General features: G+C 38.0%; 1 protein-coding gene across 2 annotated transcripts in view; it reads left to right on the top strand.

Annotated features, from left to right (window-relative positions):
• The window catches only part of LOC136041232 (NFU1 iron-sulfur cluster scaffold homolog, mitochondrial-like), a 43,963-nt gene extending 30,142 nt beyond the window's left edge, over positions 1-13,821 (top strand). For both annotated transcript variants that reach the window (XM_065725820.1, XM_065725821.1), the window contains exons 6-7: positions 5,238-5,344; positions 13,642-13,821. In XM_065725820.1, the coding sequence (XP_065581892.1) occupies positions 5,238-5,344; positions 13,642-13,743 (209 nt within the window). In that variant the 3' untranslated portion in view covers positions 13,744-13,821. The remainder of the gene's footprint in view (positions 1-5,237; positions 5,345-13,641) is intronic.
• The last annotated feature ends 7,337 nt before the right edge of the window (positions 13,822-21,158 follow it).

The following is a 21,158-nucleotide window of genomic DNA, read 5'->3' as shown; positions in this document are numbered from 1 at the left end:
CTAAGCGTGAACAATCTATCCAGAAAAAAAAAATTCTTTTCATTACCCAAGGTGATGAGCTTTCGCGTAATATGTTGAGATAGGACTTGTCAATCTCTTTGTTTTCATAAAGGATTCCTAGGTAGTGTCAAGGTGTCTTAACATTATTTCGCCATCCTGAGAATCCTGCTCAACAGCTTTAGACCGGTTTGAACAAGTTACAGTCGTCACTCAAAAGATATAGGAGTCACCCACCAATCGCCGCACACTAGCAAAAGAATTCTTTCTCCCCTCTCATATTGCCCTTCAAGGGATCTTTTCTTGCGCCACGTTTGACGCTTCTTATGTTCAGGGATATTGACACCTCGGACATGATTTTGGCAGCCATTACTGGCTTCAGTCCATCGAATCCTGGCAGCATGTTTTACAAAAAAAACCTTCCTTATGGTTAGAGACGTAGGATGACAAGCGGCTGGACAGTGACTGAATGTAGCAGTAGTAGACCCTGGCAGTTGGGCAGCAGTAGAAGGTTGTCAGCACTTCCTCCTGTCTTGATGGTAACAACTTAAGTATTCCCATATCTTTTTCGAATTCATTTAACTAATAGTAGTAGTAGTAGTAGACAGGTTTAATAGCAAAAACTTGATAGCTGTCGCTGATTTGTGTTTCTTTACAACATATACAAAATCAAGCTACACTTGTAAATATAAATAAAACTATAAATATTAACTCTTATTATACATTTTGTCGAAAACCGGGACGAAAGAATTACCGTATCGGTTTGTTCTTGCTTTAACGGGAACTAACTTATCTTGCTTTTTCGTTCTTGATGGTAGAGGTTGATCAGGTAGAATGTCAAAGTGCTGAGATTTAGAAAGCAAGTACTTTCCGAAACTCATTATCAGAGTTTCGTACCGATTTTGGAGTGACGGCAGTCCTAGCACTTCCAGAATCTTTACGTAGGGGATGTCACGGCGGCCCAAGATGATCGATACCGCTCGCTTCTGAACCGATTCAAGCTCCTGACAAAGATACACTGTTCTCAGTGCTGAGGGCACCCAAACAGGACACGCATATTCCAGAATGGGGCGGATATACGCTATGTATGCATACTTAATACTCTCTGTGTTCGCACTGAACCTACGCATACCGTTTAAAGTCTGTAGACTAGCGTTTGCACTTTTAACCACGTTTTCAATATGTGTGGCAAAGCTGAAGTCATTGGAAAAAGTAACTCCAAGGATCTTGATACTGTTTGCGAGAAGGAATGGAACATTTGGCTCCATAACATCACTTTTTAGCGGGTTAAAGCGCACTATCTTCAACTTGTTCACATTAATCTCAAGATTTAGCTCCGCGCACTCTTTTGTGAAAACACTGAAAAAATTTGAACTAAACTGTGGCGTCACAACTCCGTTTTGTACTAAATATTTCAGGATAAATGACAGGTCATCCACGAACTTGTAGCGGTCGTCATAGTCAGCTATTAGGAAGTTAATTACAGACAAGAATACAATAGCTGCAAGATTAGTGCCCTGAGGGACTCCACAGGTGGATGAGGACCATTCGGAATTAGTATCACCTTCGTAGAGAGCCAACACATGATGCATCCTCTGACTGAGAAAGTCCAACACGAGCGTAAGAGTCTTTTTCTTAGCCCCCATTAGCTTGAGATTAAGGGCAGCTACAATGTGATTGATTAGATCAAATGCCTTTCGGAAATCTATGGCACCAAGGTCTACAAAACTGTGACCTTTTTCGACCCACTTAAGGAGACAATCGTACATCCTCACTAGGTACACTTAGGTATTACAGTCTTTCAGTCCGCCGTATTGTCTCTGGTCGATAGATCCCTGGATTTGGTCAAGTAAGACCCTCATGATAAAGGTCTCGGCCACTTTCGCCAGGCATGGTGTTTGCGAAATAGGTCTAAGTTCGTCACAGCTCTTAGGGTTGGTAACCTTCGGAATTATTCTAACGTAAGCTTTCTTCCAAACAGCTGGAAAGATCCCTATACGAAAGCAAAGGTTTATCAGCACTGAGAGTGGTTTCGCAATGAAAGGGGCGTATTCTCGAATCAGTTTGGGTGGAAGTTCGTCTGGATAAGCTGAACAGTTTACTTTCACCTTCATCAGGGTCTTATAGGTTGTCATCTCATCGATAACAACTTCACCTTCATCTGCACAGGAGTCAAGTATTTCAGACTTTTGGGCTTGTGTGGGAGAAGGAAATGAGGTCCAGATGCGGGTGAAATATTGATTAACCTCATCAGCAGTTGTGTAAGTTCCGTCAGGGTGGCTTATTTTTATGCTGTTATGAATGGACTTGCCAGTGATTTGCTTGACCGCTCTGTGCCATTTCCTGGGATTAGTGTGCCTAAGACTGTCCGAAAATTTCTCATACCCGTAATCTTTCTTCGCACTTCTCGTGAGAGAGGTAGTGTGATTTCGCAATTTTTTGCATTTTGCAAATATCCTTCTTGGAAAAGCTTGCACTTTTTTCGGATTAGTTTCTTGATTTGGGGGGTTATCCAGGGTTTATCACTTTCACATCTAGTGAAAGTCTTTTCAGGAAAAAACTCGAGGTATTTGGCATGGAGAACTTCGTTGAAGTTGGCATTTTTTATCGAGGCTTTTGTCTCCATACACTTCTGGAAAAGGGTAAGTAACTATCCATCGACCATAGGTGCAAATTGCTGAATCAGTAAGCGGACGATACTTGACACGCTTAATTTTAGGCTTGGGTATATAACCCAATATATTGGGTATATATTTGCCTAATACTGGCAAATGCCACAAACGGAATCATTTTCAATTTCAAAACCTTCGTCGTCGAAATTACTTCAACCTTGGGGCTAACTAGTCTCTTATACAGAAGACTAATGACTTTGGGAGAATGAGTGGAAAGGGTACGCTTAATCATCCCCAGTATTGAACTAGCACCGACAGCAGACTTCTATACTCATATTTAGCAGGAGTAAAATATAGTAATATTTTAAACTTTTGAATTACAATGTACACATGAATGCATATATTGTTTTCAGTCGACCGCGAGTGAAAGTGTCGGTAAGAGCAGGAAAGCTGAGGGACATAACATCCACTTCGATTTGCGCTAGATTTGTATTCCTGTATTTTCAAAGAGGGTGATTCTTTGGAAACTGGCCCTGTGGTTTCAGCTGACTGAGGTTCTGTTCGTATAGCTGAAGGTAAACTAGGATACTCCGTCGAATATTTTTTTATTTCTTGTTATATCCTGACTTTTGTCTGACCGGCAAATGGCAAATTTGCAAGTGGCAAAACTGGCCCTGGGGTTTCAGCTGACTGAGGTTCTGGGCGTATAGCTGAAGGTAAACTAGGATACTCCGTCGAATATTTTTTTATTTCTTGTTATGTCCTGACTTTTGTCTGACTGACAAATGGCAAATATGCCAGTGGCAAAACTGGCCCTGGGGTTTCAGCTGACTGAGGCTCTGGGCGTATAGCTGAAGGTAAACTAGGATACTCCGTCGAATATTTTTTTATTTCTTGTTATATCCTGACTTTTGTCTGACTGGCAAATGGCAAATTTGCCAGTGGCAAAACTGGCCCTGATGTTTCAGCTGACTGAGGTTCTGGGCGTATAGCTGAAGGTAAACTAGGATACTCCGTCGAATATTTTTTTATTTCTTGTTATATCCTGACTTTTGTCTGACTGGCAAATGGCAAATTTGCCAGTGGCAAAACTGGCGCTGGGGTTTCAGCTGAATGAGATTCTGGGCGTATAGCTGAAGGTAAACTAGGATAAACCGTCGAATATTTTTTTATTTCTTGTTATGTCCTGACTTTTGTCTGACTGACAAATGGCAAATATGCCAGTGGCAAAACTGGCGCTGGGGTTTCAGCTGACTGAGATTCTGGGCGTATAGCTGAAGGTTTTATACTGACTTTTGCCTGACTGGCAAATGGCAAAACTGGTGCTGGGGTTTCAGGTGACTGAGGTTCTGGGCGTATAGCTGAAGGTAAACTAGGATAAACCGTCGAATATTTTTTATTTCTTGTTATATCCTATGTTTTGCCTGAATGGCAAATGGAAAATTAACAAATGCCAAACTGGCGCTAGGATTTCAGCTGACTGAGGTTCTGGGCGTATAGCTGAAGATTAACTAGAATACTCCGTCGAATATTTTTTTTTATTTCCTGTTATATCCTCACTTTTTGACTGTGCAAAAGTAGTATCACTTTAGTGATCTTTGGTATAGATAATGGTAATTCATACGTTTAGAAAATTTTGAGATTTAATTTGTAATTTAATTTGAGATTTTATTTTGAAAATTTGTTTCAAGCGTTCTATTTTACACATTTGTTATCGATTGCGGGTCTCTTTGTCTTGTTTATTTTGTTTGAAGATTGTTTATGTTGATTGCTCGAAGTCTCCAAAATTCTATAATTATCTATTGGGAATATTCAAATTCAAAACTATGATTCAAAGCTCTCGCAAAAAAAACTTGGCGTTTATAACCAGCCCATAAGCTGGTTATAAACAAGTCCTGATCTTCTTTATTTTGTAGAGATTGTTACTATTTTTCCATATTTTCATATAACAAATAATCGTAATAATAATCTTAAATCGTATAATAATCGTAAATATTTTTTGATTCAGAGGTGCTCTTTAAACAACAATGCTGTATTTCAACAAAGTAGACTATTATACGTTAGAAATACTTACTGTGCTTTGGACCATACGTATCTGAGCTCTTAACAAATTAGCCATTTCAATCATAGTATCTTGCTTTATCTATCTTTTGCATTTATTGAAGTTTTGAAGTTCCATATGCTGTTTTAACCCTTAGTGGGGACTAAGTTTGAAAATAAGGAACGTTTGTAAAAAATGTCAGCAGAAAATGAGCCAAAAAATATTATCATCATGAGCTCTATAAAGTGTAACTTTCCTGCTTACTATATAAAAAGACACACACTATTTGTCTGTAATTTGTCTATATTTGTCTATAATTGACTCTTTAATTGTCTATGAACTGGATAAGAAAAACCAGCAATTGAATGAGTAAAATTAGGTAATAATATTACCAAATGGGAATTGAAAAGGAATGTAAGTATTACTGACAAGCTGAAAATCAATCCCTGCATTAAAAATGTTTATCGTTAAAGTAAGGTTTATCGTAATAAACGTTTAGTATAATTGTTCTAAGTTTTAAACAGAAGGAGGGGGTGTATCTCTCACATCATGAGAACTTGTATTAAATATCTATTTGATTATTTCAGATGGTGTTGTGAAGTTGAAGTTGCAAGGGTCCTGTACGTCTTGTCCGTCATCAATTGTTACTTTGAAAAACGGTGTCCAAAACATGCTTCAGTTCTATATACCTGAGGTAATTTTATATGTACTTCAATTCTATATGCATGAGGTATCTGTCAGATGAATTTCATAGTCGTCCCTTATATATGTGTAGTTTACGCTAGAAATAATTTTAAACGGTAGAAATAAACGTTTAAAATAGCGTAACTTTCAGAAGTACTGTTTTCGCGCTTAATAGTTCTACGCTGTGCTTCATCAGGGTGAGCTATAGCGGCTATGGTTCTTTATTTGTTATCAGAACACTATATTTATGACCACGTCTTGATACCATAAAAGACAACAATGCGTACTAAAGACTCATAGATTTGTCTCTCCCTCTTGATTTTAAATCTTCTTCTTTTCCAAAGCGGTTTGTAATGTTTTCTAGGTATTTTGGCTTAAACACAGCATTATCTCCAACAATCAGAATGGGAAGTGTTTTATACTACGAGAATAAGGGGTTGAGGTTATAGCTACTATTCATGTTCAAAAAAGGATTACTGATAATAAGGTGGCAAATTGGATGTCAATTTTAAGATGACAGATTCGGAATCCATTTTTTCTCTACAGCTTATGTTTAATATATGATCAGTCAGTACCCAAGACTACCCTGAGAAAATTCCTCTGGAAAATATTTAACAAATTTTTCTAAGCCTTTCAAAGCCCCTTCGTTTTAAAAGCGTCGCTTCCAATATCTGATCTTTGTACTTAAGGTTATCTCCCTGTTTTTCCTAGCTTTTTTCAGATGTGAAACGACACCATAGGCCATTGCTAGGCTACTTTTTACATTTTCACTATATCTACCTTCTTTAGCTCTCAAGCTACCCAGGTGTGTGGGTTATCCACTTGATTAATGTTCTCTTTATTTAATGTCACCTCTTCACATTTGAAAACTGTGATTTTTCAAGTTTTGCTATGGTTGTCGCAAAATTATGAAGTTTTTGGGCTGAACTATGAAAATAAATAGACAAAACTAATTAGGTAAATTTAAGGGCACTTTTCATCCATAAAACTCAAACATTAACAATCCGTTGACTCTCACAGACAACCACAAGTTCAAAGAAAAGCTGCACCTTCTCAAGCTGTTGGCTGTCGTGTGTTTATAGCTAAATTTATTAATGATTTTTACCTACGTTTCTTGTTCTTAAATTTAACCTCAATTGCTACAAAAAAAAGCTATGTAAGTCTTTGTCTTCGATTCCCAGTTCTGCTCAATTATTAAAGATGTATACGACTATGTAAGTTTCCGCTTAACCAGTCCAAACAATCATATACCATTTTCACTGTCTTTGGTACTTCAAATGGAGTTCATTGTTGTAGAGAGGTATACGAACATAAGAAATTTAAAATAAAGTTCATTGTTGTATTAAATTATTTGACATAATTTAAAAGAGTTCTTTGTTGTAGAGAGGTATACGTCTACTTTTCCAAAATACAGAGGGCATTAACACGAGTCTTTCAAGGAGTGTTGAATGTTGAATTAAATCAAAACATGTTATGCGTACATGGATTGTCAAAACGGTGTAATTCAGGAATATCTATACGACTATGTAAGCTTCCACTTAACGAGTTCAAACAATCACATACCATTTTCACTGTCCTTGGTACTTCATTTGGAGTTCATTGTTAGAGGAAGGTATACGAACATAAGGAATTTAAGATAAAGTAAAAAGCAAAAGAGAAAATCAAATAAATGACATGTTGCGGTAAATAGGCCTTTGTTTGTTTTTGAACTACTAGAGAAAAGTGACAGGTCAGGGACGGATAAAGCTAGGGCAGATAGACTTACAAATGTCATTGACCTCTAAGACTCCGTGTTAATTCTGACAGAAGTCTGGGTCCTTTTATTTCTTTTTCCTTTGCAGAACTATAGGGTTTTGTCAAAATCTATTAAAGATTTTGTCATTATTATCAGCCTGAAAAATTTTGTAATACGTCTTGTTTAGAGCAAAGACTCTAGAAGGCTTTAATCTTTTCCTAACAACTTTATATGATGCATTTAAAAAAAAATCAAGTTGAAAATAGCAGCCAAATCTTTCAAGGATTTTGTCAATATCCTATACATCTGAACTTGCCATTATACAAAATTATAATGTATTTTTTTTTACTCGTTTTCAAAATGTACTAACAAGAGCTAATATTTTTTATGGCACTTGGTATTTACGAAGTGACATATAGCGATCGCAAATTCTGTCGGTCTGTCTGTCGGTCCCGGTTTCGCTAGTTTAGGCACTTCCAGATAAGCTAGGACGATGAAATTTGGCAGACGTATCAGGGACCAGACCAGATTAAATTAGAAATAGTCATTCCCCGATACGACCATCTGGGGGGGGGGGGTTAATTCGGAAACATTAGAAAAAATGAGGTATTTTTAACTTACGAACTGGTGATCAGATCTTAATGAAATATGATATTTAGAAGCATATCGTGCCTCAGAGCTCTTATTTTAAATCTCGACCGGATCTGGTGACATTGGGGGGAGTTGGAGGGGGAAACCTAAAATCTTGGAAAACGCTTAGAGTGGAGGGATCGGGATGAAACTTGGTGGGAAAAATAATCACAAGTCCTAGATACGTGATTGACATAACTGGAACAGATCCACTCTCTTTGGGGGAGTTGGGGGGGGGGTTAATTCTGAAAAATTAGAAAAAATGAGGTTTTTTAACTTACGAAGGAGTGGTCGGATCTTAATGAAATTTCATATTTAGAAGGACCTCGCAACTCAGATCGGTTATTTAAATCCCGACCGGATCCCGTGTCATTGGGGGGAGTTGGAGGGGGGACCGGAAATCTTGGAAAACACTTAGAGTGGAGAGATCAGGATGAAACTTCGTGGGAGTAATAAGCACAAGTCCAAGATACGTGACTAACATAACCGTACCGGATCCGCTCTCTTCGGAGGAGTTGGAGAGGGGGGGGGGGGTAATTCGGAAAAATTAGAAAAAATGAGGTATTTGTAACTTACGAACAGGGGATCAGATCCTAATGAAATTTGATATTTAGAAGGAACTTGTGCTTCAAAGCACTTGTTTTAAATCCCGACCAGGTCCGGTGACATTGGGAGGAGCTGGAGGGGGAAACTGGAAATCTTTGAAAACGTGAAAAGCATCTTTATCTTACGAATGGATGGTCGGATCTTAATGAAACTTGATATATAGAAAGATCTTATGTCTCAGGTGCTCTATTTTCAATTCGAATAGGATCCGGGGACATGGGGGGCTGGAGGGGGGAAACAGAAATCTTGGAAACCGGAAATCTTGGGAAACGCTTGGAGTGGAGAGATCAGGTTGAAACTTGATAGGAAGAGTAAGTACAAGTTCTAGATACGTGATTGACATAATTGGAACGGATCCGCTCTATTTGGGGGAGTTGGGGGAATTTCCAGTGCTTTTTCGAGTTCGGTGCTTCTAGACGTGCCAGTACGATGAATGTCTCAGAGCTCTTACTTTAAATCCCGATCAGATCTGGTGACATTGGGGAAAGTTGGAGGGGGAAACCGGAAATCTTGGGAAACGCTTAGAGTGGAGAGATCGGGATGAAACCTGGTGGGTAGAATAATCGAATGTCGTAGATACGTGATTGATGTAATTGGACTGGATCCGCTCTCTTTGGGGGAATTAGGGGCGGGGTCCAGTGCTTTGGCGAGTTTGGTGCTTCTGGACGTGCTAGGACGATGAAAATTGGTAGGCTTGTCAGGGACCTGCACAAATTGACTTGATAAAGTTGTTTTCCCCGATTCGACCATCTGGGGGGCTGGAGGGAGTGGAAGAATCAGAAAAAATGAGGTATTTTTAACTTACGAGTGGGTGATCGGATCTTAATGAATTTTGATATTTAGAAGGACCTCGTGTTTCAGAGCTCTTATTTTAAATCTCGACCGGCATTAAGCCTCTGATTTTTCTTTTAAATCAATCTATTGATTCTTAGAATTTCGCTAGAGCTCATGCCATATGAGCTCTTAGCTCTTTTTTTGAGAATCTATGTATAGAAGTTAAAACGGAGGGGCGTAAAACGGATTGGGCTTTACATAACAGAAATCAAAATGAACTAAATTATAAATACATAAATGAAAAAATTCTTGAAGGTAAGGGAAATGAGTTAAAAAGATCAGGTTATGTAAAGACCAATCCGCTTTGTGCAGTTCCACTGTCGTCGGTGCTTAAAAGAAAGTAGTTCAATAGAATTGCTTTGTTGAAAATTGGTAACGCCTACTACTAAAGATGAACATGTTGGAAGCAGTAGTTCTGAAGAAAGAAAAAGCGTACATAAAGTTGAAGAGCTGAAGTACTTTTTCTGAAGAGGAAATAAGCAATAAAACAAAGAGTTCTTTTTATTCAAATGGGAAATAAGATCGCAGTCTTTAGGTTTTTTTTTTCTTTAGCTCATTTCCTATTTCTTTTGTAACGGATTTCTGATGAAACATAAAGAGTAAATGAAGTGTCCGTGGTGCAGGGGAAACATGAAGAATCGATATATCCAATATTCTACATTCTACCACAATGATATATTTTACATATGCAAATTTTAATAATGTTGCTTCTTTTAAAAGAAAGTATACGGCAGTTTTTCTTGAATTACTTCAGAAAACGCTTTATGTTAAGAAAATATGCTTTGTGTTCAAAAAATATGCTTTATGTTTAGAAAATATGCTTTATGTTTAGAAAATATGCTTTATGTTAAGAAAACATGTTTTTTTTTTAGAAAACACTTATGTTTAGCCTCAGAAAAGAGTTATATTCTGATACTTGTGGAACCTTATTTTAACCACTATTGCACTGAAAGTTAAAGGAATTGGGAACTTCCTGGGAGGGTGTAAAGAGGGAAGCTTTAAATAGATTGGGATGGAGGAGGATCGTGCGTAGTTGTATTGGTCTTAGGTGGGTTGGTGTTGCGGCGAGTTTGTATTTAGTTATTTAGAAACCTCTGTTGTATATACAAACATAAACTTTTTCAAAATGGTATATAATTATAACTGGTAACGGTAAGAGTTGTTGGAATCCATAGAGATTAAGAAACTTTTCCCTTTTGGGAAAATCTGAAAAAAATTGCGCCTAAAATATGCTCTTTCATTACTATCAAACTTCTCGACGCCTATCTGTAAAACTAAAATAAAGTGAAGATACACCGTGAACTGTAATTGCCGTAAAAACATTATCCTTAGAAAACAGACCCTCCGCCATTGGTCATTTTGTAAAACTTTTTTAGACCTGAGTCTCGTGGATTTGGTTTGCTATTGCTATAAAAACATAATCATAATCATTTATTTCAAAATTCCTCTTCAGTCACTGGTCATTTTATAAGACCATATGATAAAAATGGCAACTTATTGGCTTAAACTGAGAGCAATAAGCAAAAACCAAATCATTTGGATTAGGTTTACTTTTGCTATTAATGTATAACGACACTTCTTTGTTTGAAAATCGCTTTCTTTTCTTTGACTTGAAACTGCAAACTAAATGACGCTGTCTTTAACAATCCTAGTGCTTATAGGTACTAAAAAAATGGCACGAATGAATAGTTAGACCGGTCAGTTTTGCGTGGTTACTGGTATTAATGTGCTCTTCAGCCTGGTTAGATGGAAGCAGAGGGGTCTACTGAGTTAGAAGAAGTCGGTCTAGGTCTGGGTGTGTCCAATCACGTATCAACATAGCTAGGTTCTGGAAGCAGAGGGGTCTACTTAGTTGGAAGCAAAGGGTCTGGGTGTGTCCAATCACATTACAACATTGTCTGGTTCTGGAAGCAGAGGGGTCTTATGAGTGTGGATCAGTGGACCTCAGTGTGTCCAATCACGTTACAACATAGTCTGGTTATTGAAGCATAGGGTGTACTTAGTTGGAAGCAGAGGGTCTGGGTGTATCCAGTCACGTTACAACATTGTCTAGTTCTGGAAGCAAAGGGGTCTACAGAGTGTGGATCAGTGGGCCTGAGTGTGTCCAATCACGTTACATTGTCTGATTCTGGAAGCAGAGGGGTATACTTAGTTAGAAGCAGAGGGTCTGGGTGTGTCCAATCACGTTACAACATTGCTGGCCTATGGAAGCAGAGGGCCTACTTAGTTGGAAGCAGAGGGTCTGGGTGTATCCAATCACGTTACAATACTGTCTGGTTCTGGAAGCAGAGGGGTCTACTGAGTGTGGATCAGTGGGCCTGAGTGTGTCCAATCACGTTACAACATTGTCTGGTTCTGGAAGTAGAGGAGTATACTTTGTTGGAAGCAGAGGGTCTGGGTGTGTCCAATCACGTTACAACATTGTCGGGTTATGGAAGCAGAGGGTCTACTTAGTTGGAAGCAGAGGGTCTGGGTGTGTACAATCACGTTATAACATTGTCTGGTTCTGGAAGCAGAGGGGTCTACTGAGTGCGGATCATTGGGCCTGGGTGTCTCCAATCACGTTACAACATTGCCTGGTTCTGGAAGCAGAGGGGTATACTTAGTTGGAAGCAGAGGGTCTGGGTGTGTCCAATCACGTTACAACATTGCCGGGTTATGGAAGCAGAGGGTCTACTTAGTTGGAAGCAGAGGGTCTGGGTGTGTACAATCACGTTACAACATTGTCTGGTTCTGGAAGTAGAGGGGTCTAATGAGTGCGGATCAGTGGGCCTGAGTGTCTCCAATCACGTTACAACATTGCCTGGTTCTGGAAGCAGAGGGGTCTACTTAGTTGGAAGCAGAGTCTAGGTGTGCCCAATCACGTTACGACATTGCCTGGTTCTGGCAGTGTTGTTCTGGTTCTATACTTGTATGGTCCTGGTTCTGGCAAAAATCTGGTGTTATTTTTATGAGTCCGAGTGATGAACGTTGATCGCTTGGTAAAAACAGCTGAAAATAATGTCGATGATCACGCTTCCTCTCCATAATACAAACAATAAACAGTGTAACAATGAGAATCATTCTAAAAGAGTAAAAACATTTCTAAATGAATGTCGGTCCTATATCTAGGAAGCAGAGTGGTCTATTTAGTTAGGAACAAAGAGTATGGGTGTGTCCAATGACGTTACAGCATTACCGGGTTCTGGAAGCAGAGGGGTCTACTTAATTGGAAGATGAGGGTCTGGGTGTGTCCAATCATGTTACAACATTGTCTGGTTCTGGAAGCAGAGGGGTATACATAGTTGGAAGCAGAGGGGCTGGGCGTGTCCAATCACGTTACAAGATTGCCTGGTTCTGGCAGTGTTGTTCTGGTTCTGGCAAAAGTCTGGTATCATTTTTAAGAGTCCGAGTGATGAACGTTGATCGCGCAGCAAAATAGCCGAAAATAATGGCGAAGATCACACTGCCTTTCCATAATACAAACAATAAAGAGTGAAACAATGAGAATCATTCTAAAATAGTAAAAAAATTCTAAATGAGTATATCGGTCCTATATAAAAAAAACTGTCATCAGCAAAAAAAAACTTTTTCGCATGCTGACCAATGGTCTTGGTTACCCAGGTACCAATCTCCTGATTCAATGCTTTTGGTTGGAGTGCAATGCGTGGTTTGGGGCAAATCATCCGACGCTTGCTGTGTTTTTCTCCAGGTTTTTCCGTAGCTGGGTCGACTCTGGCTGAGCTTACTGAGTCAAACCATTGATCTCCTTTCCAAACCAAAGAACCAGCGACACCAGCCAGCTAGAACGTCATCAACAAAGCTGATATAAATAAAAGTAGAATTATTTCTGCTTTGCTGATGGCGGTCCTTGTATATAGAGCCGAAATATTTATTTAAAAAAATTTTACTGTCTTAGAATAATTTCTCATTGTTTTACCCTTTGTTGTTTGTGCAAATAGCTGGTGTCACTATATGTAGAAAAGAATAAAGTTTCTGGAATGCCGATTTTTTTTGCCTTGACTGGCGTAATTAATGCACTAATTAATTAGTGCATTAGTCACGTATGTCTTCTGTAATAATTAAGACAAATAAGGATATTTGTCCTTGATAACTTATGTTGTTAGGGCAATGAACTGGGAGCACTATCACAAGCCAGCTAAACTAAGAAATGGGTCCCAAGAACCTATTCGGTGTTAAAAGCATCATCTCATGTATTGAAAAAACCATTGTGGCCCTTTACCAGTCGGCATAACATTTCAGCCTATGCATAAATTAAAACCTAGTTTGTGAATACAGTGTAAAATACTGAAAAATATCGAGTTCCAGCTTTCTAATTTGTGCTTCTTATCAGCCCCAATTTGTTCTATTTACGAGGTATATCACACGCAACCTTATATATATAGTTTGCTAATAGCCTTAGACCAAATCTTTGATAGGTCCATGCGCATGTCTATTTATTTTGATCTAATGTGATACCGTTATTCTTTCCTGCATTTTAAATCCGCCGAGTTTTTTTCTAGGTTGTATCGGTTGAACAAGTTCAAGAGCCCGAAGATGAATTAACGCAGAAAGAATTTGAAAAAACTGAAAATCAACTAGGAACAAAGGATACCGCTGGCTGATTTATTACGTTATATAAGAAATTCAATCTTGTTTTTGTTTTCAGTAAAAATGATATGTAAATAGACTACTTAACGAGATGAGTTTATTTCCCCATTAACTTAGATATGACATAGTATCGAACAAATGAAATAGGGTATTAATGGGAAAACTAGTTGCTGCAGCTAGTATTAACTAGTTTTCTCCTGTTCGTTCCATAAAAAACGTAGCTGTAAGAGATGGTGACGAAAAAATTATTAAGTTTATGTTAATTATTATTATTAATTGTTACTATTATAATTTATTAAAATATATTAGATTTTATTACTAATTTTCCTTTTCATGTATTCATTCTGTGAAAGAAAACATATGATTACTAATGAACTAACAAAATGTAGACTGACATTGATATATATCAATATTCTTTACTAGAGGTATCAGCAAATGACGTTCTGGTCTGGTCTAGAGAGTAAAAGTGGTGTTTTTCCTACCCTTGTTAGTAGTAATTTCTGTTCGTTTTATGTTTGGCTTTATTATTTTTATAATTTCTGTTCGTTAATGATGATGATTTACGCTGTTTTAACGTTTAAATTATTATTCGACTTTATTTTTGCTCGTCTGTGGTTTAATTTAGGTTTTTATTTTTCTTTGAAAAACTTCTTTTGTGGATAATTGTTTTTAATGAATTTCCATTCGTTTTTATTTGGAGTAGTTTTTTGATAGAAAGAATATTTATAAAGCTTTTTTCGGTTTTTCTCCGTAAGAATCAAGATTTTGGCTCAAAGCGCTGGGGGATTGATTCGACCCCGGTGTTTTGTTATCTGATTTTCTAACTATTTTTAACAAAATGAGTGTCAAAATTTTGATCGGATGCATATGGTGAAAAAAGGGTGTGGGGTGGGGCTAGTTGCTCTCTGATCACTTTCTACTCTGAAAAAAGGCACTAGAACTTTCAATTTCCAATTGAATGAGACTCCCCCCCCCCAAAGACTATACAACTACTCCTTCCATACGAAGTGCCTCTGGGGAAAAAATATTAATAAATAATACAACATTAGATCCTTATGGTCTTTATATAGCGTTGCTTCTTATGTTGCACAGTTTGTCTTTTGACAATCTGGACAATACGTGGTGCTTTTTTATTCAGTTTTATATCATCTCCACTTTTCCTGATAGTTTAAACTTAATATTTTATTCGGTTCCTGAGGTATTACATCTATGCCCTTCAGACAGCCAGAATGTATTGACACTTTTGATAATGTTCAATAATTTTGGTAGAAGTAACACTAGTAGCAGTTTCAAGTTGTCGCATGTAATTGCAGTTGCAAGTAGTCTTTGTATTGATCACAATTACTCGCAGTTGCATGTAATAGCCGTAATAGCATTTGTTGTAGTAGCTATATCACTATGGAAAAGTACAATGTATATAGTGCCTTATGATTAGTTCAACATCTCGCTCAACAGCAACTGAAAGTTTCGGCTAAATCCCCTTAGCCGGTCCTTAGATATTGCTGATAGGCCATTTTGACAACCAGCATGCACATAGTGTGTTTTGATTTTTCTTACCATCTTCCTTAACAGTTCCTTAAGGTTTCATCTTAATATCATGTGGCCTTTCGTTTTCCAATAACAAACTATATATGTAAACTATAAGAAACTGACATCCCTGGAGGTATGGTTATTTGACCTCTATACCATTTTCAACCAAACAGCTATCTTAAAATTATGGTCGGAAGTATTTGGGAGGTGGGCAGATAGGAAGGGTGTGGGAGGGGGCTGGTTTCCTTAACTTTTGACTCTTAAAAAGGGAACTAGAACTTTTAATGCCCAATTGAATGAGCCCCTCTCAGTAGTTTCTGCAACCGCCCCTTCCATATGAAGTGCTTCTGAAAAAAAAAATGTATTGAAGGCTTATGGCTCCTTACTACAGGCAACGCTAGAGCGCTGCCTCTGATGGAAGAGTCTTGGTTTTGTAACCACTGCTCTTCGGCTTATGTGTAAGTAAATCCTATACTATATCATATTCAGAGTGGTTACCCTCGAGATAATTGGTTCTGAAATTAGGTGATTTAATTAAGCCCCTCGCTTTCAGTGACGACTTTGTAACATCTGTGTATGAACTTGAAGCTAATTTGGAATTATAAATGTAATAACTTTTTTTTATTGAAGCCGAGATCAATAAATAAAGCAACGTCATGAGGATTTGGGCTACTATTGATATTAAAGCATGTCTTTGGTGCCCTGTGGGGGCTGATGAAATATATAAGCTAATGCCCAAATTAGAATGTAGCTTATGAATTTGATTTAAAAAATCGAGTTTCAGCTGTGCAAAGGTGTTGGTAGTTTACTTATTGTGGATAAATTGATTTTGTTTTAAAATTTAAACACGTGTTCTATTTTAATCAGCGACACTATTTCGGCTGATGTAATAAAACGCGTCGTGTTTAATTATTTATTATTTATTTATTGTGAAACATCATAATCGGCAAGCATAAAATAAATAAGGTCTTTCGATTGGCTTAGTCTGTTTAGGAGAAGTATTGTCGGAATATACGCCTTTAATAAAAAAAAAACCACGAATTTTCCTCAAGGGTCCAAGAGTTTTGACTCTGTTTTGGTTGAACACGGGTATGACAACTCCAACTACTTCACTTTATTTGATAACACCTCCATTGTTGCCCCTGTTAAAGGTCTCTTGCAAGTTTTCAGGGAGGCAACTGAAATGAATAAGTGTATCCACGAAGAAGTCACTCTTGATAGATATGCCGGACCAGAGAAACTTATCTAAACCCATTTACAATAGTTGTGTAATTTCGTCAAAATCCTGGGAGGGGGGGTATAGCCAATTTCCCCAAATCAATTTCAGATGGCGGCCAAACTGGGGGGAGGGGTAAAATGAGGTGTGGAAGGGGCAGTCCCCTCCGCCCTATAGAAAATTAAGCCCCTGATTTACAAAGCTCCTATTGATTATGATCCTTTTTATTTTTCAAAAATCTTATTTCACAACCTAATAAGATACCTGGAAAAAGATAAGCGTTCAATAAAAATATGTCCCAACCTCCAAAATAAAATATTGCTTACGAATCTGATCTCAGTTATAGAAATTCTAATATATGTAATAGGTAATTCCAAATTCCATATCCAAAAACGGTTAAAATTGTCAAAAATCTGGAAGATTCAGCCAGACGGAATAATAGTTAAACATTGTACTGGCATGTCGAAAAGTTGAGAGGGAATAGTCGATCTGGACTTGTCCCAGTTAAAGATAGGAAAAGAACCACAATTAACGATAAGGAAAGAGCAACAGAGAGATGGGTAGGACATTCTGAAAATTTTTAAACCATGATACAGTTACAGAAAAAAGAATGAAAAAGTTTGTGACACTTTGGATTTGGAGGAAGATATTTTGGGAGGAAGAATTAATAACTGTACTAAGTGGATTGAAAGATAACAAGGCCCCAGGTTCTGATAGTGTATTAAATGAGTTTCTTCGGTAAATGGTATTTACAAGGTTGTAGTTAAGCTACTGAAGATTATGAATATGATTTTGAGAAAGGGGAAGCACCCAGCGATTTTAGGAAAACTCTTATTAAACCACTTTATAAGAATGGATGAAAATAATGAGTGTGGTAATTATTGATGCATTAGCTTTGTTTCTGTAGGAAGCAAACTACTTAGTGTGATGATACTTTTTAGACTTGGGAGATGATGTAAATAAAATTATAAGAGAAGAACAGTGTGATTGTAGGAAGGGTAGACAATGTATCTACCAATTTTTCACTCTTAGATTAGTAATTGAGAAGCGCCTAAGTCGACAAACATCTCCAGTCCTCAGTTTTGTAGATTATCGATAAGCGTTTGATTAAACTGATGAAAGAGCTTTAACGAAGGTTTTGTCCTTTGATATTATACCAGATAAATACATTAAAGTGGTTAGTGCTATGTATAAGAATAACTCTGCTGTGATTAAGGTAGGAAATGAGGTTAATTGCTTGTTTTGTGTTGAATTAGGAGTTTAGTAGGGTTGCATTCTATCCGTATTTATGTGGATCAGTTTTACGGACTTAGTCCAAAAGAGCAAAACAAAGCCAATGGAAGAATACAAAATAAAATAGGAAAATAAAAACCTCATAGGTTTAGATTATGCCGATGATTTGAGTATCCAAGATGAATTTGTTGGCAAAATAAATGAATTTTTATATGCTTTGCAGGTTCAGGGCGCACTAATTGTTTTCAAAATTAAATTGTTTGACGTACCAAGATAGTATTATTAGTAAAGACGGCGGGTGCATTGATGAGGTTAAAAGTAGGATAGCCTAGGCCCAGGGTGTCTTTTACACAGTTGAAAAAAGTTTGAAAGAATAGGGAGATAAGTCAACGAACCAATTTTAGAATATTGGAAGCTACAGCGATCAGGTATGGTCCTAAAGCGTGGGCACTCCGAGAAACGGAGGAGGATATTCTAGATGTTTTCCAGAGAAAGTGCCTATGGGTTGTTTTGGACATAAAATTGACTGACCTTATCTCAAACCATAGCCCGCACGAAAAATGAGGTTTAATCCCACTTTCTAGGATTGTAATGAGAGAAATGCTGAGATAGTTAGGGCACATTCAGCTGCTGAAGGATAATACATTGTCAAAGATTGTCCTTTTCTGCCAACCATCTAGGGCTAAATGAAAAGCAGGTCGTTCTCGGTTGGGGTGGTAAGATTTCGTGAGGAAAGATTTAAGGGAAACAGAAACTTCCTGGGAGGGTGTAAACAGGGATGAGGAAAGTGCTTAGCTGTATTGGCGTCGAGCGGCTGTAGTGCGTTGTTAATAATAGTAGTAGTAGGGTATACAATGAACACAAGCAACTACCAGTTGACTTCACGGTGGATTAGCTTGGCTCTTGGAGTTCCACCGAACCCATATTTAGTAAAGTTATCTCGGTGCCTCAGACGAGAGACATTTGAAGCCAAATTTCATTGTTAGGTCATTTTTCTTTCCTTGAAGGTTTGGTATTCATAATACCCTGAGACTATTTTAATGAGAAACATACTGGGCTCCTATTATAATTTTGCATACTCGTTTTCGGATATCCTTAAGCTCGTAACTTTGAGTCGAGATGAAGTCAGGTTTCCATATAAGGACAATCGCATTCCAAAATTAGCCTAATGTAAATGTAAGAAATATACCTTAGTTACTTGGAAGGAATTGCGAATTGATACTAAGAATTAACTTTGTACGCATTTAACAGCTATGCATTAACTATACATTATTTCTTAACTGCGATCGTCACGTGGGAGTATCATGTCAGGCCACTTTCAACGGAAATACCAAGGCTTTAACCTTTTCCTGAACAGTGAGGACAGTATGGTCAGCAGGAGGCAATTGAAGTTTTATGAACTACATTCATTACAATACATGTAGGCACGCTATCTTTTAACTTAACATCACCGAGGTCTACACCAGGGTAAAACAAATCTCAAAGCTCGAAGGGTGGGCTGATTGAGACGACAGAATTTGAATGGAGTGACTAAACAAGTCTTCAGCGTACTTATATCAATCCATTTTTTTTTAAACGGAAGGTTGCGAGGAGATTTTGGTATGAGTAATTTTACGTGCTATAGTAGGTTTAGCTCGAGTTTAATTGGTCATATTTTATTTAGTTTCTGGCCCAGGGCGGTGGACCTCAGGGTCCTGGAGTTGGTCTGATCTGACCAATTGCGGGTGAGTATTAAGCTGAGAGCGTGTATTCGACGGTCTGAAAGGGTAAGTGGAGGCCTACGTTTGGAGAAAGGATCCTTAAACCACTTTGGATAGCCAAGGAGAAAGAGTTAGTTAAAATGGAACTAGAAAGTGAGGAATTTCAGAATGATTGCCATTAAATTTTGAATTTTTCAGAACCAGCTGAATTGGATCGAGCTGTTCCTGTAATTACAGATACAATTTATGAGAGCATCAAACCTTTATCTCAGGATAGGAAACATCCGGCCAGAAAAGAAGAGGGTTTTGTCGTTGAGGAATGTAGGCAGAAAATGGAAGAGGTAATTAGTGTTTTCAGGCTACTTAAAGCAACAGACCCATTAATTCAGGAAACAAATTTGTGCAGGCTAGCTGAATATGGGAAACTAACGTCAAATTATAATAGGGTTAAAAGAGTAAAAAAGAGAGAGAAACAGATGAAGATTAATTTGGAAATTAAGAGGGCTTATGGTGTGAACTACCCTATAGAGTTTTGGGTGGTAGTTAAATGTTCAATCCAGGGCCCAGGAATAAGAGGAGATGTCCCGACAGTTGAGACGTAGCCAGATTATTTTGAAAATAATGAGTCAGAATTTGTCAGGGCGAATGAGTCGAATGGTTCAGAGAATAGAGAATTAGGTCTAGGAACGGTAACATATCCTTTAAGACAGAATGATTACGATTTAGTTAGGCCTGTATCTCAACAAGAAATTTGGGGTGAGTTGAAAAAGATGAATGGTAATTCGTGTCCAGGAGCAGATGGTGTATCTACTAAGGCCCTGAGATTAGGAAGGACAACTTTAACACCCATGTTGGCCGAATTTTCTTGTTTGTAGGGGAGAAAGTTTGTTGACTTTGCTCATGGGACGTTTTGGTAGCAGTGCCTCTTCTTAAGAAAGGTAATATGAAGTTATATGAAAACTTTAGGTCAATATGGGAAATGTGGTAAGTAAATTTTTGTGTAATGTTTTGGAATTAGGCTAAGAGATTGGTTAAATAAGGAAAAAATACTTAGCCCAATGCAAGCGGGATTCAAATCGACATTCAGCACTGTTGACCATATTTTTACTTTGGATATACTGAGAAGGAAATATGCTAGACGGAAAAATGGTTAACTATTCGTCACCTTTTTAGACCTGAAAACTACTTTTGACTCGGTAAATAGGAGGTTGTTAATTGAAAGTCTGTTAAAAATAAGCTTGACGTCTTCTTTTGTAGCGATAATACCAGACATGTATTTGCTAACAACTCACCGCACAACCAAGCCACCTGAGCCCAACACAGCTACGTAGGCTCCCCCTCCATCCCAATCTACTCAAAGCCTCCCTCTTTACACCCTGCCAGGAAGTTCCCAGGTCATTTAAATCTTTCTTCATGACATCTTCCCACCCCAGATGAGGATCACCTACTCACCATTTAGCCCTAGACGGTTGGCCGAAAAGGACAATCTTCAGCAATCTGTCATCCTTCATCCGCAGAACATGTCCTAGCCATCTCAACCTTTCTTTCATTATATCCCTAGAAAGAGGGACTGGACCATATTTTCGTACAGCCTATTGTTTGAAATATGGTCAGTAAGCCGGGTACCCAGAACAATCCGTAGGAAATATATCTGGAAAACATCAAGTAAATCTTCATCCGCTTTTCGGAGCGCCCATGCTTCAGAGCCATATTTGACCGTTGTCATCACTATACCTTCCAATTTTTTAAT

This window comes from Artemia franciscana, unplaced genomic scaffold, assembly GCF_032884065.1.
Source record: "Artemia franciscana unplaced genomic scaffold, ASM3288406v1 PGA_scaffold_1180, whole genome shotgun sequence".
NCBI classification, from domain to species: Eukaryota; Metazoa; Arthropoda; class Branchiopoda; order Anostraca; family Artemiidae; genus Artemia; species Artemia franciscana.
Note: the sequence above shows the minus strand (reverse complement) of the source record. Positions and strands in the feature narration are given on the sequence as shown.